We start from the raw sequence: 15,128 nt of genomic DNA, 5'->3' as shown, positions 1-15,128 counted from the left end.
ACGGAAAGTCCAACCACCTCATATATATGTAAAAGGTGATGGCCGATTGAATAACAACACACAACCGAACAAATCTATATACATCTTTTACCTTTACTTTTCCTTCTCCCTTGTTCTTCTTCTTCCTCGTTCTTCGTTCGTTCTTCGTTTGCAGGGCGGCGAACCTCGAGGCCCTAGGGGCGGTCAGGCCGACCTAGGGCAGCCCATAGCCGCCGCGTGTCCAGACGGGGTCCCTCCCGGGCGCGTGTGGTTTCGGGTGCTCAAAAGCGTCCGCCGGATTGCTTGCGTACCGCGCTTCCGGACGGATCTCCTTCAACGTGAGCTGCGGTGCATCACCCTCGGCGTTGGAGGTACACGGTGACTTGTTCGTGTGCGAACATCATCAAATGATTATATCATTTTTGTTTTGGTCCAGCACAATGGATCGTGTTCGTTGCCTGGTAGATTCGATCACATGTTAGAGCATCTGCGCGTGAACTGCACGTGTGTGCTTCATATTAGTTAACATTATAATATCCAAACGTAAAAAAAAATCTATCCAGGAATGCTGCCTTTTTTTCCTTCTAAAAATGGACCTTCTCTAAGAAAGCATCTAAAATATGTACTCGTAATTCATATGTCACTTCATCACAAAAAGAAATTCATATGGTACTACTCAGTGGCACTTCATCACAAAAAGAAATTCATATGGTACTACTCCGCTACTGATCAATGGCTTCGATAGGAGGAAGTCAACTACATCTCTGGATGAGGAAAAGTAACTTTGAGAGAGGGAGAAAAGGACCAATATACATATATTTGGCCTTTCATATTTTTGTTAGAAATAACATTTTGAATTGCAAATCAATTTTTCTATACGCTTCAGCTTACATTTCTCTTTTCATTAGTTTTCGATGTTCTTGTAGCAACCATTTGTGCATTTCTTTTAGCAAGATTCCTGCAACCATGGGTGGGCATCATCTAGTTATTGCTGTGATGGCCCATTGAGCAGAGCAGCTGACACACGCCTTTTACCTTTTTCTCCCTATCTTTCTTTATATTGTTCCTTTATTTTATTTTTCAGAAGTTTGCTTTGTCAATTATTCAAGGAGAGTGATGGCTGACCGTCTGATGACACATGGACGGAGAACACACAAACAAAAATAGTGTCCACACGCATGTTTTAGACTTTTACTGTTCATCTTAGACTTTTACTGTTCATCTTAGATCATGTGAGCTCGAGCTCACGGTAGGACTTTCGGATAACATTCTCTTTTTTTACAAGGAGACTCGAGTCCTTTACGTAAGACATCACTACAACCGACTTACTAAACCGGCCCAAAGAAGAACTCTAGCTCCCACGCCCACAGGGCACTATCACTTCAACAACTCATCTCTTAATTTTACCGCTCATGCTAGGTGCACGCATAACCTAGATAGCAAGGCACGGAAGCATGCCTTGATATTTTACATGATAAACTCCTTAAAACATGGCTTTACATCGCTCGCTTCAAACCTCAGAAGCAGTTCGAGCCATCTAATGGCAAACTTAAAACTAGACACGGCGATGAAGCAAACACACACGTACTACCTCGGTAAACGAATATAAGACGTTTTATATCACTACTATCAGTAGTGTAAAAAACGCTTTTATATTATAGAATAGAGGGAGTAGTTATGAAGCTAGGTGGCGTGCTTGTCGTCCTTGAGATGGCGCGCCTTCTCCTCCTTCACCTGCGAGGTGCCATGGTCTGAAGAAAAACCCAACTCGATCAGTTATTATTAGGCAAAACACAGTTAATAACTCCATATAAAAAGCAAACAAAAAGTATACCAGGAGGAGGATGGGTCGGATGCGCCTCGGCAGTTGGACGGCTGAACGCCGGCCGGTCGTCGTCCCTCGCGTACACCCCGCCGAAGCCTTCCTCGTCCGACCTCGTGGAGTAGGCCACCCCGAACGGGTGGCTCGTCACGTCCCTACACGGACCAACCAGCCAACCCAATAAAACGGCATGCAATTTGCAAGGGAAAATTACCCGTACGTGATCAACCAAGTAATATACTCCTTGGTGTTGTGCGTGTCGTCGCGGGGGTGCTCCATGCCCGGCGCGGCGGACACGCTCCTCCCTCCGCGAGCTGCGGCGACCGACGTCGCGGAGGCGAACCGGCCGAGTCCCGTGCTGGTGCCACTGGACAGCCTGAGCGAGTGCATGAGAGAAAATAGCTCGTCCGGCGACGATGCCTCCCCGGAGTTGGCCTGGCGAGAGAGCTTAGTTATAGGCAGTGGTGCCGTCGCCTATGCGATGGCGCGCGTCTGGAAAGGCCCGGAGGCGCGTCGTGGCCGCACACGTAGAAACCCATTGCAGAGCAAGGAAAGGGACAGGGATGGCGACGGGCTGATCATACGATCGGGTAGGATATGAGAGTTCTCTAGAATTCGTACGTGTTGCTCGATCGGATAGGCTCTCTCTCTCATCCTTGAGAATTTTCTAGGATGCTTAAAGGATTCTAAAAAGTCATTAGGGCATCTCCAACGCTGACATAAATTTGCTTCGACACCATGTATATGGCCGTTAGTAAATGACAATTTGAAATTCAAACAAAGTTTGATCCATATGCCGCTGAATCATACGAGCGCTGGATCACAGCAGGACCGGACTACATGCCCGATCACAAAAGAAAAAAAGACAAGTATGCTATAGTTTTTACATGCCCAATCATAAAAAAATATTAGTCCGGTAGTCCGTGCAGAAAATTAGATTTTCTGCCCTGCCTGATAAGGATCAAGTAGAGGGATCCTAAGGTTTTTGGCCCAATCTTTCACGGTGAACCGTAGAATCAGTAGATAATTTTGATTGTTGAGCAAATTAGATCTACTCCACAAACAACAGAACAGATTCTTACGAATCAGCAAGCAAAACAACAAGCGATATATATTGACGTCCCCGACTTGGGACATTTTTCCTGTCTATTCTTAACTCAGAAAATTCAACTCCCTATTACAATGGCCGGCTGTCAGCTTATATAGGTAAGCCCTAAATCAAAAACTATTCAGATTGGATAGGCCCAACCGAGTTAAAATAACACAATTAAAAATAAAACTTTATGGCCCATGACATGGCCTGGATATAAAGCAATGTTCAGCCTAATAAATTAAACAAAAACTGGATAACCAATTATTCTGAGCCACTCCTATTTCGACATGCCGAAACACACTCGTGGTGTTCTAAAATTAGGCTTCATCTCATCCGTAGGAGGAACTATAAATAAAAAGGATCCAAACTTCAGAATATCAGGATGTGGTGAAATAACAGGAGTAATAGATATCCTCCCCTCATCACCCCCCCCCCCAACTTGATAGGGAACCGTCCTCGGTTTCTCCTTGATGTGTTGGACCTTCGTCTTCATAGTAAACGCATCCACTTTGATATCCTTGTCAAGCATAGGCTGCGGCACATGACGCTTCCCCTTATGCCACAAGGAATAAACATTGGATCTGCCTTCATAAGTGGAACGCCTATCAAATTTCTACGGTCGGCCTAGCAGGACATGACATGCATCCATAGGCAAAACATCACAGACCACCATGTCCTCATAAGTACCTATAGAAATTTTCAGGCGCAACTTATGTGTTACCTTCAGCTTCTCAAAATTATACAACCACTGAACTCAATGTAGTTACGAGTGTTTCCATGTAGGCAACAAGAGAAAATCCACCAAACTCTTGCTGATAATGTTGGTGTAGCTGCCACCATCAATAATCAACTTGCATGTAGTGTCTTGGACTGTGCATTGGGTCCGAGGAATATTCCAGCGCTGCCCTTGTCCCTCTATGCGATCTGCGGACACACGGTTCACCATCAAGTTAGTGCAATTAGGAGCAGCATTCTCGGGATACACATCCACTTGTTCAAGTTCCTCAGACTCCTCACTCGATGGATTAACAGCCTTGTCCTCATCACTAGCAGACACATATCCATCCTGTGTGAGCATCACCCTTTTTGTATTAGGGCAATCACGCCTCATGTGTCCTTGGCCTCCGCAAGTAAAACACTCATGTGTCCTACTCCAAGCCGTGGCCTTTCCTCTTGGGGCCAACCAGGTGGGGCGGCTAGGGCTGGGAGGGGCGCCATCCCTTCTTTGTGCACCGGCCCTAGGGAGAGGGTGCCCCTCCCCCAAGCCATGGCCTTCCTTGGCCATTATACATAAAGGAGATGAACAAACCTCCAAACCTCTCTCTATCTACATTTTCTCCATTGTGTTAGGCTGCTCCATCTCTCTCTTGTTCTCTAGTTGCTCTTCGTCTTGGACGATAAAGTGCTGCTGAACCGCTGACAAGGAACATGGATTCCGCAGAGAGCCCATACGTTTGATCCTGGATCCAAAGAAATACTCATGGCTGAGAGGTTTAACCTACCTGTGGAAATATGCATGTCTTCACCAACATCTCGTTGTGTTTGTGTTGGTAAATGTAAGTGCATCCAGTGCCCCTTAGTGATTTTGGTGTATTGAAGACTTATAGATTAAGGGACTAATGCATTTGTGAGTGTACACAGGTCTATAAGTCTATGAGGAGCTTGATATTTACAGCGAAAGTCGACCCCTAAAATGAAGTTCTTCGACTGAAGACTTTGGATCACTGAAGACTTTCTGAAGACTTTGAAAGTGAAGAAATTGGTGTGACCTTGAAGACTCGGTATTCGTTCGAGGAACATGAAGCGTGAAGACTTTTGTTTTCGTAGTTTCATTTTCTCTTTCTTGAGTCATAGGAAACACCGTACTGTTAAAGGGGGTCGAGGAAATACTAAGGAAAATTTCCACGTGATGCTCAACTCAAAATCCTACACCTACCAATCCCTTCGAGTGAAGCCATTGGAAATCTCATACAGTTCAGTCAATTTATTCAGTGACAGAGACGAAGTTTTTCTGGTCTCTGAGGAATTTGTCCTGACTGAGGAGTTAGGAATTCGCGAGTGCGGATTGCCTACACACTGAGGAACATGATATCCCTAAGGATTTTGCTACTCAAAATTCCGACCGTTGCTGTGCTATGCGCCAGATGTCCCAAAATATCTATCTACCTAATGGTCATATCATTGAAGGGCATTTATGTCTTATCATGCCGGGCTGCTCCCTAGGCTATAAATAGCCGCCCCCTACAACCACTTGTTGGTTGGCTGCTCCGAGAGAAACTGACACTTGTCATTTGAGAGCAACCATCCTCTGAGGACTTTGAGCGAAAATCATCAAGTGAGGAAAAACCCAAAACCCAAACACCTACAAACCCCAAGTGATTGAGCATCACTGAAGAGATTGATCCTGTGTGGATCCGACGCTTGTTACCTTTGAAGACTGTGCTTCTTCCAGATGGTTAGGCGTCATGGTCTAGAGCATCCAAGAGGAATTGTGGATCACCGAGTGACCGAGTTTGTGAAGGTATGGAAGTCGCCTGAAGACTTACCACGAGTGATTGGACGAGGTCTGTGTGACCTTAGTTCAAGGAGAATACGGTGAGGACTGGGTGTCCTGAACTGCGTGTTCAGGACTGGGTGTCCGGGACTGTGTGTCCTCGAGTTTAAATACTCAGCCGCTCCAACCAGACGTACAACTGAGACAGCAGTTGGAACTGGTCTACCAAATCATTGTCTTCACCAAGGTTACTGGTTCTATTTCCTCAACTCTTCCATTTCCTCATAACTGTGTTGTGTGCTTGTTCATATCTGTGTTTGAAGACTTCAACATGTGTTATCCTGTGCTTACGCTTTCTGTACTCTGTGCCTGTCTTCATTTCATCATGATGACTATGCTTATATTCTGTTATGTTTACTGTTGAGTACTTATTCCGCTGCTAGTAGTTCTCCGCTAAGGAATTTCCTCACCGACAAATTCCTCAGTGAAGAATTTCATAAAAATCGCCTATTCACCCCCCCTCTAGTCGATATAACGCACTTTCAATTGGTATCAGAGCAAGGTACTCCCTTGTTCTGTGTGATTTTGGTTTAACCGCCTGGAGTTTTAGTTATGTCGACAGCAGGTATGATCAAGGTCTCTGCTGGGTGTCCTACCTTCGATGGGACGGACTACCCCTACTGGAAGAATAAGATGCGAATGCATCTTGAAGCAATTGATAATAATCTCTGGTACGTTGTGGAAAATGTTGTTCCCTCAGTCACACCTTCTCTGAATGCTGCTGATGTGAAGAGATTCAAGCAACTCGACTCTCAAGCGAAGAATATCATATGTGGCCATCAGAGCAAAGGATAGTATGGCAGAGTGAGTGCTTTGGAGACAGCAAAGCTTATCTGGGACAGGTTGTCCAAAGTGAATGAAGGAGTCTCAACTCAGCGTGACTCTCGAGTTGATGTTCTTCGCAATCTCTTCAACCGCTTCAAAAGACTCGACAATGAAAATGTTCAACAAACCTTCGATCGCCTCACTGACATCTCAAATGAGCTTCAAGCACTTGGTGCCATTGACATCACCGACCATGAGGTGGTGAAGAAATTGATGAGATCGCTTGATTCCTCATTTGACACTCTGGCATTGATGATACAAGAACGTGTTGATTACAAGTCACTTGATCCCGCTGATATTCTCGAAAGGCTTAATACTCATGAGTTTCAACTTGCTGAAAAGAGAGATCTCTATGGTTCAAGCTATGGCAGAACACGTGCACTGAAGGCCAAGGCAGTATCTGAGTCCGAAGATGAAGACTCTGGTAGCAGCCTTGGTGATCCTGAAGAACTGAGCCATGATCTGGCTCTGCTCATGAAGAAGTTCCAAAAGTTCTCAAGATGTGGTCGCCTTGGAAGATCCTCAAGAAGCAATGATTCCTCATCTAGTGACTACAAGAAGAGGCTCTGTCACAAATGCAAGAAACCTGGACATTTCATTCAAGATTGTCCTCAGTGGGAAAAGGAATCAAAGAAGAAGAAATATAAGGATTACAGTTCTGATGATGCGAAGAAAAAGAAGAAATCCACAAAATCCTCATCATCAAAATCCTCAAAGCCTTCATATCACAAGAAGAGCAGCTCCAAGAAGGCCCGGGCATTCATTGGCAAGTAAATGGACTCTGAGGCTGAATCTGAAGAAAATGAGGAAGAGGAGTCATCTGAGGAGTCCGAATCCGGAGTGACGAGCCTTGCTCTCACTACTGCATTCGTCAGCAAGTCTATCTTCAACACTAAAGAAAATGACCTCACCAACAAGGCTGATGAAGGGAATGATGACTACGCTCCCACCTATTGCTTCATGGCAAAGGGTGCCAAGATACTCAAATATACCTCATCTGAATCATGTGAGAATGAATCTGATGAAAACCTTAAGCCCAGTTATTCTAAACTTGCTAAGATTGCTATAAAACAACAAATTGGCTTTAGAAAAGGTTCAAAACATGCTAGACAAAAGTGATGATATGTTGGGTGAAGAAATGGATCGCACTGAAACTTTGACTGAAAATCTCCAGAGACTTCAGTCCAAGCTGGAAAACTTCAAAGTCATCATAACACTCTCTTATCGGATCATGAGAAGCTTTCTTATGAATTTCTTCAAAGAAAGTAAGACCTTGAGAATCTAAGAGTGAGTTATGAAGATCTTCAGAAGGAGCGCGATTCATTACTTGATCAACAAATCAGCGCTTCTCAGGAAGAATTTGTTTCTCCATGCTTGAAATGCATTGAACGTGAATCTGCTAATTCTTCACCTGAATGTTCAAATGTTGCTGATGTTTCAAATTCTTCACATGCCTCTGCTATCACTAATTCCTCATCTGAGGACATTGCTAGTATGACTGATGATGCAGGGCTGAAGGAATTGTACATGACAGGCATGTACAAAAGCCTCAAAGGGCATCAGACTCTTTGTGATGTGCTTAAAAAGAAGATCCTCAACAGGAACCCTAGGAAAGAGGGTATTGCCTTTGAGAGGAAATTCAATGCTGATGGTACATATTGAAAGCCTGAGCAGTACCCCAAAACTACATGGGTTTCTGCAAAGGGACCTCTAGTTGATCCATCTAACTTATCTGGATTTGCATGTGAATCTCCTCATTCTGATGATGAGTCAATTGACTCCAACTATAAACTGTTCAAAAATCAGAATGGTGAAGTATTTGCTAGATATGTTGGCACTAACTACAGGAACGGCTCCCCTATGAAGAAAATCTGGGTTTCCAAAAGATGCCTTGAAAATCTTCAGGTGAATGTCATCATGACGCCACCTGTGAAGAATAGGAACCCCAGATCAAATTCTTCATATGAATCCAAATCCTCATACGGACCAAACTCCTCACATGGATCATATTCCTCAAAAGGATCAAAGTCCTCAAATGAACATCATCGTGCTAACCCGTCTGTTTTACAGGGAAGATCTAAGGGTTATGGATATGTGCATTATTCTTCAAATAATTATGTCCATAAGTCCTCGAGGAATTTCTCTGCTTACTCTTATGCTTATTCTAACCCCTCCTGTGTGAAACGAAATGGACTGGCTTCTATGCCATCCTTCTCATATGGAGCTCGCAGAATGATGAACTCTTTGCCACCCCTTCAGATGTGGGTAGTGAAGAAAAGAACTAATCTCTTCTACAGGGTCAGGTCTCCAGACGTACGTAATCGTCTGAAGAATTTGCTGGAGACCTGAGCATGCCTGATAGGACGCAGGCTAATCATGAAGAAATGAACTTTCATTCCTCACGTCCTCATATTGCTTTATCTGTTCTTTTGCTTGATGAATACAAAACGCCTCGTCGGTTCTGGACTGAGGCAATTGATACTGCGTGCCACATCATCAACAGAGTATATCTTCACAAATTCTTCAAGAAAACTGCCTATGAACTCATCACTGATAAGAAATCCAATGTAAGTTATTTCAAAGTCTTCGGTGCTAAATGTTGGATTAGAGATCCTCATCACAACTCAAAATTTGCACCAAAAGCACATGAAGGTTTTATGCTTGGTTACGGAAAGGACTCGCACACCTACAGAGTCTTCAACAACGTTCTTCACAAGGTTGTTGAAACTGTAGATGTGCGGTTCGATGAAACTAATGGCTCGCAAAGAGAGCACCTACCTACTGTGATAGATGAACCAGCACCTGAGGAAACTATCAAGTTCAAGGCTACTGAGGATGTCATTCCCACTAAAGAATCTACTGAAGAATTCATTCCAGAACATGAAGAACGTCGAGCTAATGCACCTGAAGAAAATGCTGAAGAAAATGGTGCTGAAGAAAATGCTGATCAAATTCTTCAATGGCAACCAGCTCATCCTCGCATTGCAAAAGAAGTGCAAGTTGAAAAGATCATCAATGACATCAAAGCGCCAGGTCCTCTCACACGCTCAAAAGCTTCACATTTGTCTAACTTTTGTGGGCACTATGCTTTTGTCTCTATTACAGAGCCCACTAAGGTAGATGAAGCATTTCTGGAGCCTGGGTGGATTCAGGCCATGCAAGAAGAATTACATCAGTTTGAGCTCAACAATGTCTGGGAACTGGTCAAACGTCCAGATCCTCGCAAGCACAATATCATCGGCACAAAGTGGATCTACCGCAACAAGCAAGATGAAAATGGCCTTGTGGTGAGGAATAAGGCATGGCTTGTAGCTCAAGGCTACACACAGGTTGAAGGAATTGATTTCGAGGAAACTTTTGCACCTGTTGCTAGGCTTGAGGCTATTCGCATATTACTTGCTTATGCTAACCATCATGATATCACTTTATATCAAATGGACGTGAAAAGTGCATTCCTCAATGGTAAGCTTGAGGAAGAAGTATATGTTGCTCAACCCCCAGGTTTTGAAGAGTCAAAGAATCCTGACAAAGTCTTCAGACTCAACAAGACCCTCTATGGCCTCAAGCAGGCCCCACGGGTGTGGTATGATACTTTGAAGGAATTCCTCATGACGAAAGGCTTCAAACCCGGTTCACTCGACCCTACTCTTTTCATTAAATCTTATGATGATGAATTGTTTGTGTGCCAAATATATGTTGATGATATTATCTTTGGCTGTATTGACCAAAGTATAGTGATGAATTTGCCTATATGATGAGTGAAGAATACCAAACGTCTATAATGGGAGAGTTGAAATTCTTCTTAGGCCTTCAAATTCGTCAACAACGCAATGGCATATTCATATCTCAGGAGAAATACCTCAAGGATGTACTGAGGAAATTCGGCATGCAAGATTGCAAAGGCATCAAAATTCCTATGCCCACAAATGGCCATCTGTACACTGATGAAAATGGTATTGACTTTGATCATAAGGTATACCGCTCCATGATTGGTTCTTTATTGTACTTATATGCATCTAGGCCAGATATAATGCTTAGTGTTTGCATGTGTGCCCGATTTCAAGTACACCGAAGGAATCACACTATAAGGCTGTGAAGCATATTCTTCGATATCTAGCTCACACACCAACACTTGGATTATGGTACCCCCAAGGGCTCGGCTTTTGATCTTATTGGATATTCTGACTCTGACTATGCTGGTGATCGTGTGGACCGCAAGTCAACATCTGGTACATGTCATTTCCTCGGACGATCTTTGGTCTGTTGGTCCTCGAAGAAACAGAACTGCGTATCACTATCTACTGCTAAAGCTGAGTATATTGCCGCTGGTTCTTGCTGTGCTCAACTGCTATGGATGAAGCAAACTCTCAAGGACTACGACATCAACATGAAGAATGTGCCTCTCTTCTGTGACAATGAGAGTGCCATCAAGATTGCTCACAACCCATTTCAGCACTCGAAGACAAAGCACATTCAGATTCGTCATCATTTTCTTCGTGATCATGTGTTGAAGGGCGACATTTCTATTGAGCATGTGAAGACTGAAGAACAGCTAGCCGATATCTTCACAAAGCCCTTGGATGAGAAGAGATTTAGCAAGTTGCGGTGTGAGCTAAATATCCTAGAATTTTCTAATGTTCTTTGAAAAGGACACTCATCCTAACACTTATGCAAAATTGATGACTTAGATGTGCAACACATGAAGAAACGTTTTTTCTTCAATTCAATGAAGAACAACACTCTTAGTGTGTGACGCCCCCGATTTGACCGTACACTAATCATACACGCAAACATGTACGATCAAGATCAGGGACTCACGGGAAGATATCACAACACAACTCTACAAATAAAATAAGTCATACAAGCATCATATTGCAAGCCAGGGGCCTCGAGGGCTCGAATACAAGAGCTCGACCATAGACGAGTCAGCGGAAGCAACAAAATCTGAGTACAGACGTAAGTTAATCAAGTTTGCCTTTAAGAAGGCTAGCACAAACTAGGATACAGATCGAAAGAGGTGCAGGCCTCCTGCTTGGGATCCTCCTAACTACTCCTGGTCGTCGTCAGCGGGCATCACGTAGTAGTAGGCACCTCCGGTGTAGTAGGAGTCATCGTCGACGGTGGCGTCTGGATCCTGGGCTCCAACATCTGGTTGCGACAACCAGGAAGAAGGAAAAGGGGGAAAGGAGGGAGAAAGCAACCGTGAGTACTCATCCAAAGTACTCGCAAGCAAGAAGCTACACTACATATGCATGGGTAAATGTGTAAAGGGCCATATCGGTGGGCTGAACTGCAGAAAGCCAGAATAAGAGGGGGATAGCTAATCCTTTCGAAGACTACGCTTCTGGCAGCCTCCGTCTTGCAGCATGTAGAAGGGAGTAGACTGAAGTCCTCCAAGTAGCATCGCATAGCATAACCCTAACCGATGATCCTCCCCTCATCACCCTGTGAGAGAGCAATCACCAGTTGTATCTGGCACTTGGAAGGGTGTGTTTTATTAAGTATCCAGTTCTAGTTGTCATAAGGTCAAGGTACAACTCCAAATCATCCTGTTACCGAAGATCACGGCTATTCGAATAGATTAACTTCCCTGCAGGGGTGCACCACATACCCCAACACGCTCGATCCCATTTGGCCGGACACACTTTCCTGGGTCATGCCCGGCCTCGGAAGATCAACACATCGCAGCCCCACCTAGACCAACAGAGAGGTCAGCACGCCGGTCTAAACCTAAGCGCCCAGGGGTCTGGGCCCATCGCCCTTAGCACACCTGCACGTTGCGTGGGCGGCCGGAAGCAGACCTAGCCTAGTGGCGTTCCAGTCCAATCCAGCGCGCGCCGCTCCGTCGCTGACGTCAAGAAGGCTTCGGCTGATACCACGACGCCGGGATACCCATAACTACTCCCGCGTAGATGGTTAGTGCGTATAGACCAAATGGCCAGACTCAGATCAAATACCAAGATCTCGTTAAACGTGTTAAGTATCTGCGAACGCCGGCCAGGGCCAGGCCCACCTCTCTCCTAGGTGGTCGGAACCTGCCCTGTCGCTCCGCCTCAAAGATCCACACAGAGGGCCGTTGGGACAAAGGTCCTTTCAGCCCCCAATCCGTGAATCACTCGCGGGTGCTCCTCAAGCCGACCCGTCTTTAGTCACCGCATGTATCCTATAGAAAGTATATAGTAATATACCCGTGATCACCTCCCGAGTGATCACGGCCCAGTAGTATAGCATGGCAGACGGACAAGAGTGTAGGGCCACTGATGGAACACTAGCATTCTATACTAAGCAGTAGGATAGCAGGTAATGGTAACAACAGTAGTAACAAGGACAGGCTATGCATCAGGATAGGAATAACGGAAAGCAGTAACATGCTACACTATTCTAATGCAAGCAGTAAAGAGGAGAGTAGGCGATATCTGGTGATCAAGGGTGGGGCTTGCCTGGTTGCTCTGGCAAGAGAGGGATCGTCAACTCCGTAGTGGTACTGGGTAGCAGCGGCGTCGGTCTCGGTGTCTAGCGAGAGAAGAGGGGGAAGAAACAATAAATATTCAAGCAAACAGATGCATAGCTTTCATGCTGACAAGAAGAGGGGGAAGAAACAATAAACGGGCTGCGTATTCAAATTCGTCTCGTCGTTCTGAGCAACTTTCATGTTGAAAATATTTTAATCCGAGTTACGGATTAAAAGATATGATTTTCTAAAGATTTTATTAATTTCTGAGATTTAATTAATTATTTAATTAATTCAAAAATGATTTAATGACATCAGCATGAGGTCATGCTGACATCGGCAGTCAACAGAGTTGACTTGGTCAACCTGACATGTGGGTCCGGGGGGGCCCACCTGTCATCCTCTAATTAGGTTAATTAGGGTTTAGGTTAATCTAATTACAGTTTAATTAAACTTAACTAGTTAATTAAATTAATTAAACCGGATTAATTAACTTAATTAATTTCTTAATTAATTAATTAATTAATTAATAATTTTATTAAATCATTTTTATTTCTATTAATTATATTTATTTTATTTTTATTTTTATTTTAATTCCTTTTTTTAATAAAACGTTCTGGGCACGGGGCCCATCTGTCATAGGCCCCAGGGGCCAATCGGGCAAACGGGCGGGCGGGCGCACAAGTGTGGTGCCCGTGCCCGAGTCCAACCACGGGCGCGGCCGCGGAGTGGCCGGCCGGCCGGTGCTGCGCCCTGCAGCGGCGAGCCGAGGCGGTGGCCGGACGTGGGAGGACGGCGCATGTGCGCGGCGAACGTCGGGGAGAGCGGCCGCGGGGGTGGGCGCGGCCTGGCGCCGGCGCGGGCGCCGAAGGTGGAGCAAGGGCGACTCGGGGGGGGCGACGGCAGAGGGGCGGGCACTGGGACGCGTAGGGAGGCGGCGGTGGCCGGAGCGTGCGGCAAGGCGAGGTCAGAGGCGAGCGGGCGCGGCAGCAGCGCAGCAGCATACGCGTGCGGGGGAGGCGATGCGCCATCGGCGATGGTCGAGCGCGGCCGCAGGAGGCCGCGGCGGGCGCGGCACGTGCGTGCGCGGGTGGCGGCCGGAGCATGACCGGCGCAGGGAAGGGGGCAGTAGGTGCGGCCGGCCGAGCGCGTGTGCGGCGGAGCGGGGCAGAGGAGGAGGAGCAGCGCTCACGGTGGGGTTGTAGGGGTTCGGGGGTAGCGTGCTCGTGGAGGAAGGCGAGGACGCGACGTGGAGCGGCTCCGGCGAGCGGCGTCCGTCGGCGAGGTTAGGGCGTCCGGCATGGCGACGGGGATGGGGCGGCTCTTGGCGACGGCGGGGAAGAACCGGGCGGCGTCGGGGTTCGGCGACGAGGGCGGATATTGACGAGGCGGCGGGGTCGTGCCCCGATCCCGTTCTGGATCGGGAAGGGGGTGAGGACGGGGAGGCGAGCGACGGGGTCAAGGCGGCGATGGCGGCAGGGCCATGGCGCGCAACGGCAGCGGGAGGGGTCGGGGGCGACGGGATCGGGGCGTCGGTTGCCCCCGATCCAGATCCACGAGAGAGGGGGGGGAACGAGAGGGAGACGTGGGGGCGAGTGGGTGGCGGCTAGGGTTCCGCTGGGGGGGGGGGGGATAAGGGGAGGGAGTGGCCGGCTGGGCCGGGGGGGCGGCCCGTTCGGTCGGCTGAGGCCAGCTGGGCCACTTGGCCCAGCGGGGGGGGCTTTCTCTTTTTTTTTAGTTTAGCTTTTTTTTTTCTTTTATTTATTTTCCTTTTCTGTCTTTATTTATTTTAAAATACTTAGGCAGTCTATAAAATTGTGTTTATTACACCATATTGACCTAGGTAAAATATGGCATCTCCCGAACACTTCTGTTTTAAATTTTGAAAAAAATTTATTGTTTGCTTTGATTTTGAAATTTGAATTCGAATGGGATTGAATCATCGCGAGGTTTACAACAGTAAGAGTGGTGACGAGGCATCATTAGCAGAGGTTACTGTAGCTTAATTACCCGGGCGTCACATAGTGTGAAGAAATTAATGAAGAATTTGATTCTCAGAACCCTACGATAATTATACGCGGTGTCTCAAATCATCATTCTTATACGGTGGGTCACGCCACCATCAAAAGTTGAAATTTCTCAATTGATCATATTCTTCAACTTTGCATTGTCTTCACTGTTTCCGTCGTTTTTCTTCATTGGCTATATATATATATATATAAGTTTATGTCCTCTACAGTATTCACTTATTGCTAATTCTTCAAGTTGGTTCTTCTGCTAAGTGAATGTGATCAGACCCTTCCCCCTTTATGTTATACTCAACCCAATCTATTCACAAATTCTTCATGTGCGTTCTATTTGAAACTCGTTCAAAATCTTCACTGTGTCCTTGTCAGCTGAAGAA

General features: G+C 46.0%; 1 protein-coding gene across 1 annotated transcript; it reads right to left on the bottom strand.

Moving 5' to 3' along the window:
* Positions 1 to 1,235: 1,235 nt before the first annotated feature.
* LOC125517161 lies at positions 1,236 to 2,284 on the bottom strand. The gene is made up of 3 exons (XM_048682348.1): positions 2,043 to 2,284; positions 1,814 to 1,956; positions 1,236 to 1,730 (listed from the first exon to the last, which is right to left on the bottom strand). Exons 1-3 carry the CDS (start codon positions 2,189 to 2,191, stop codon positions 1,663 to 1,665), a joined length of 360 nt encoding a protein of 119 aa, XP_048538305.1. The 5' UTR covers positions 2,192 to 2,284; the 3' UTR covers positions 1,236 to 1,662.
* Positions 2,285 to 15,128: the final 12,844 nt, after the last annotated feature.

Source organism: Triticum urartu, chromosome 6 (assembly GCF_003073215.2).
Source record: "Triticum urartu cultivar G1812 chromosome 6, Tu2.1, whole genome shotgun sequence".
NCBI classification, from domain to species: Eukaryota; Viridiplantae; Streptophyta; class Magnoliopsida; order Poales; family Poaceae; genus Triticum; species Triticum urartu.
Note: the sequence above shows the minus strand (reverse complement) of the source record. Positions and strands in the feature narration are given on the sequence as shown.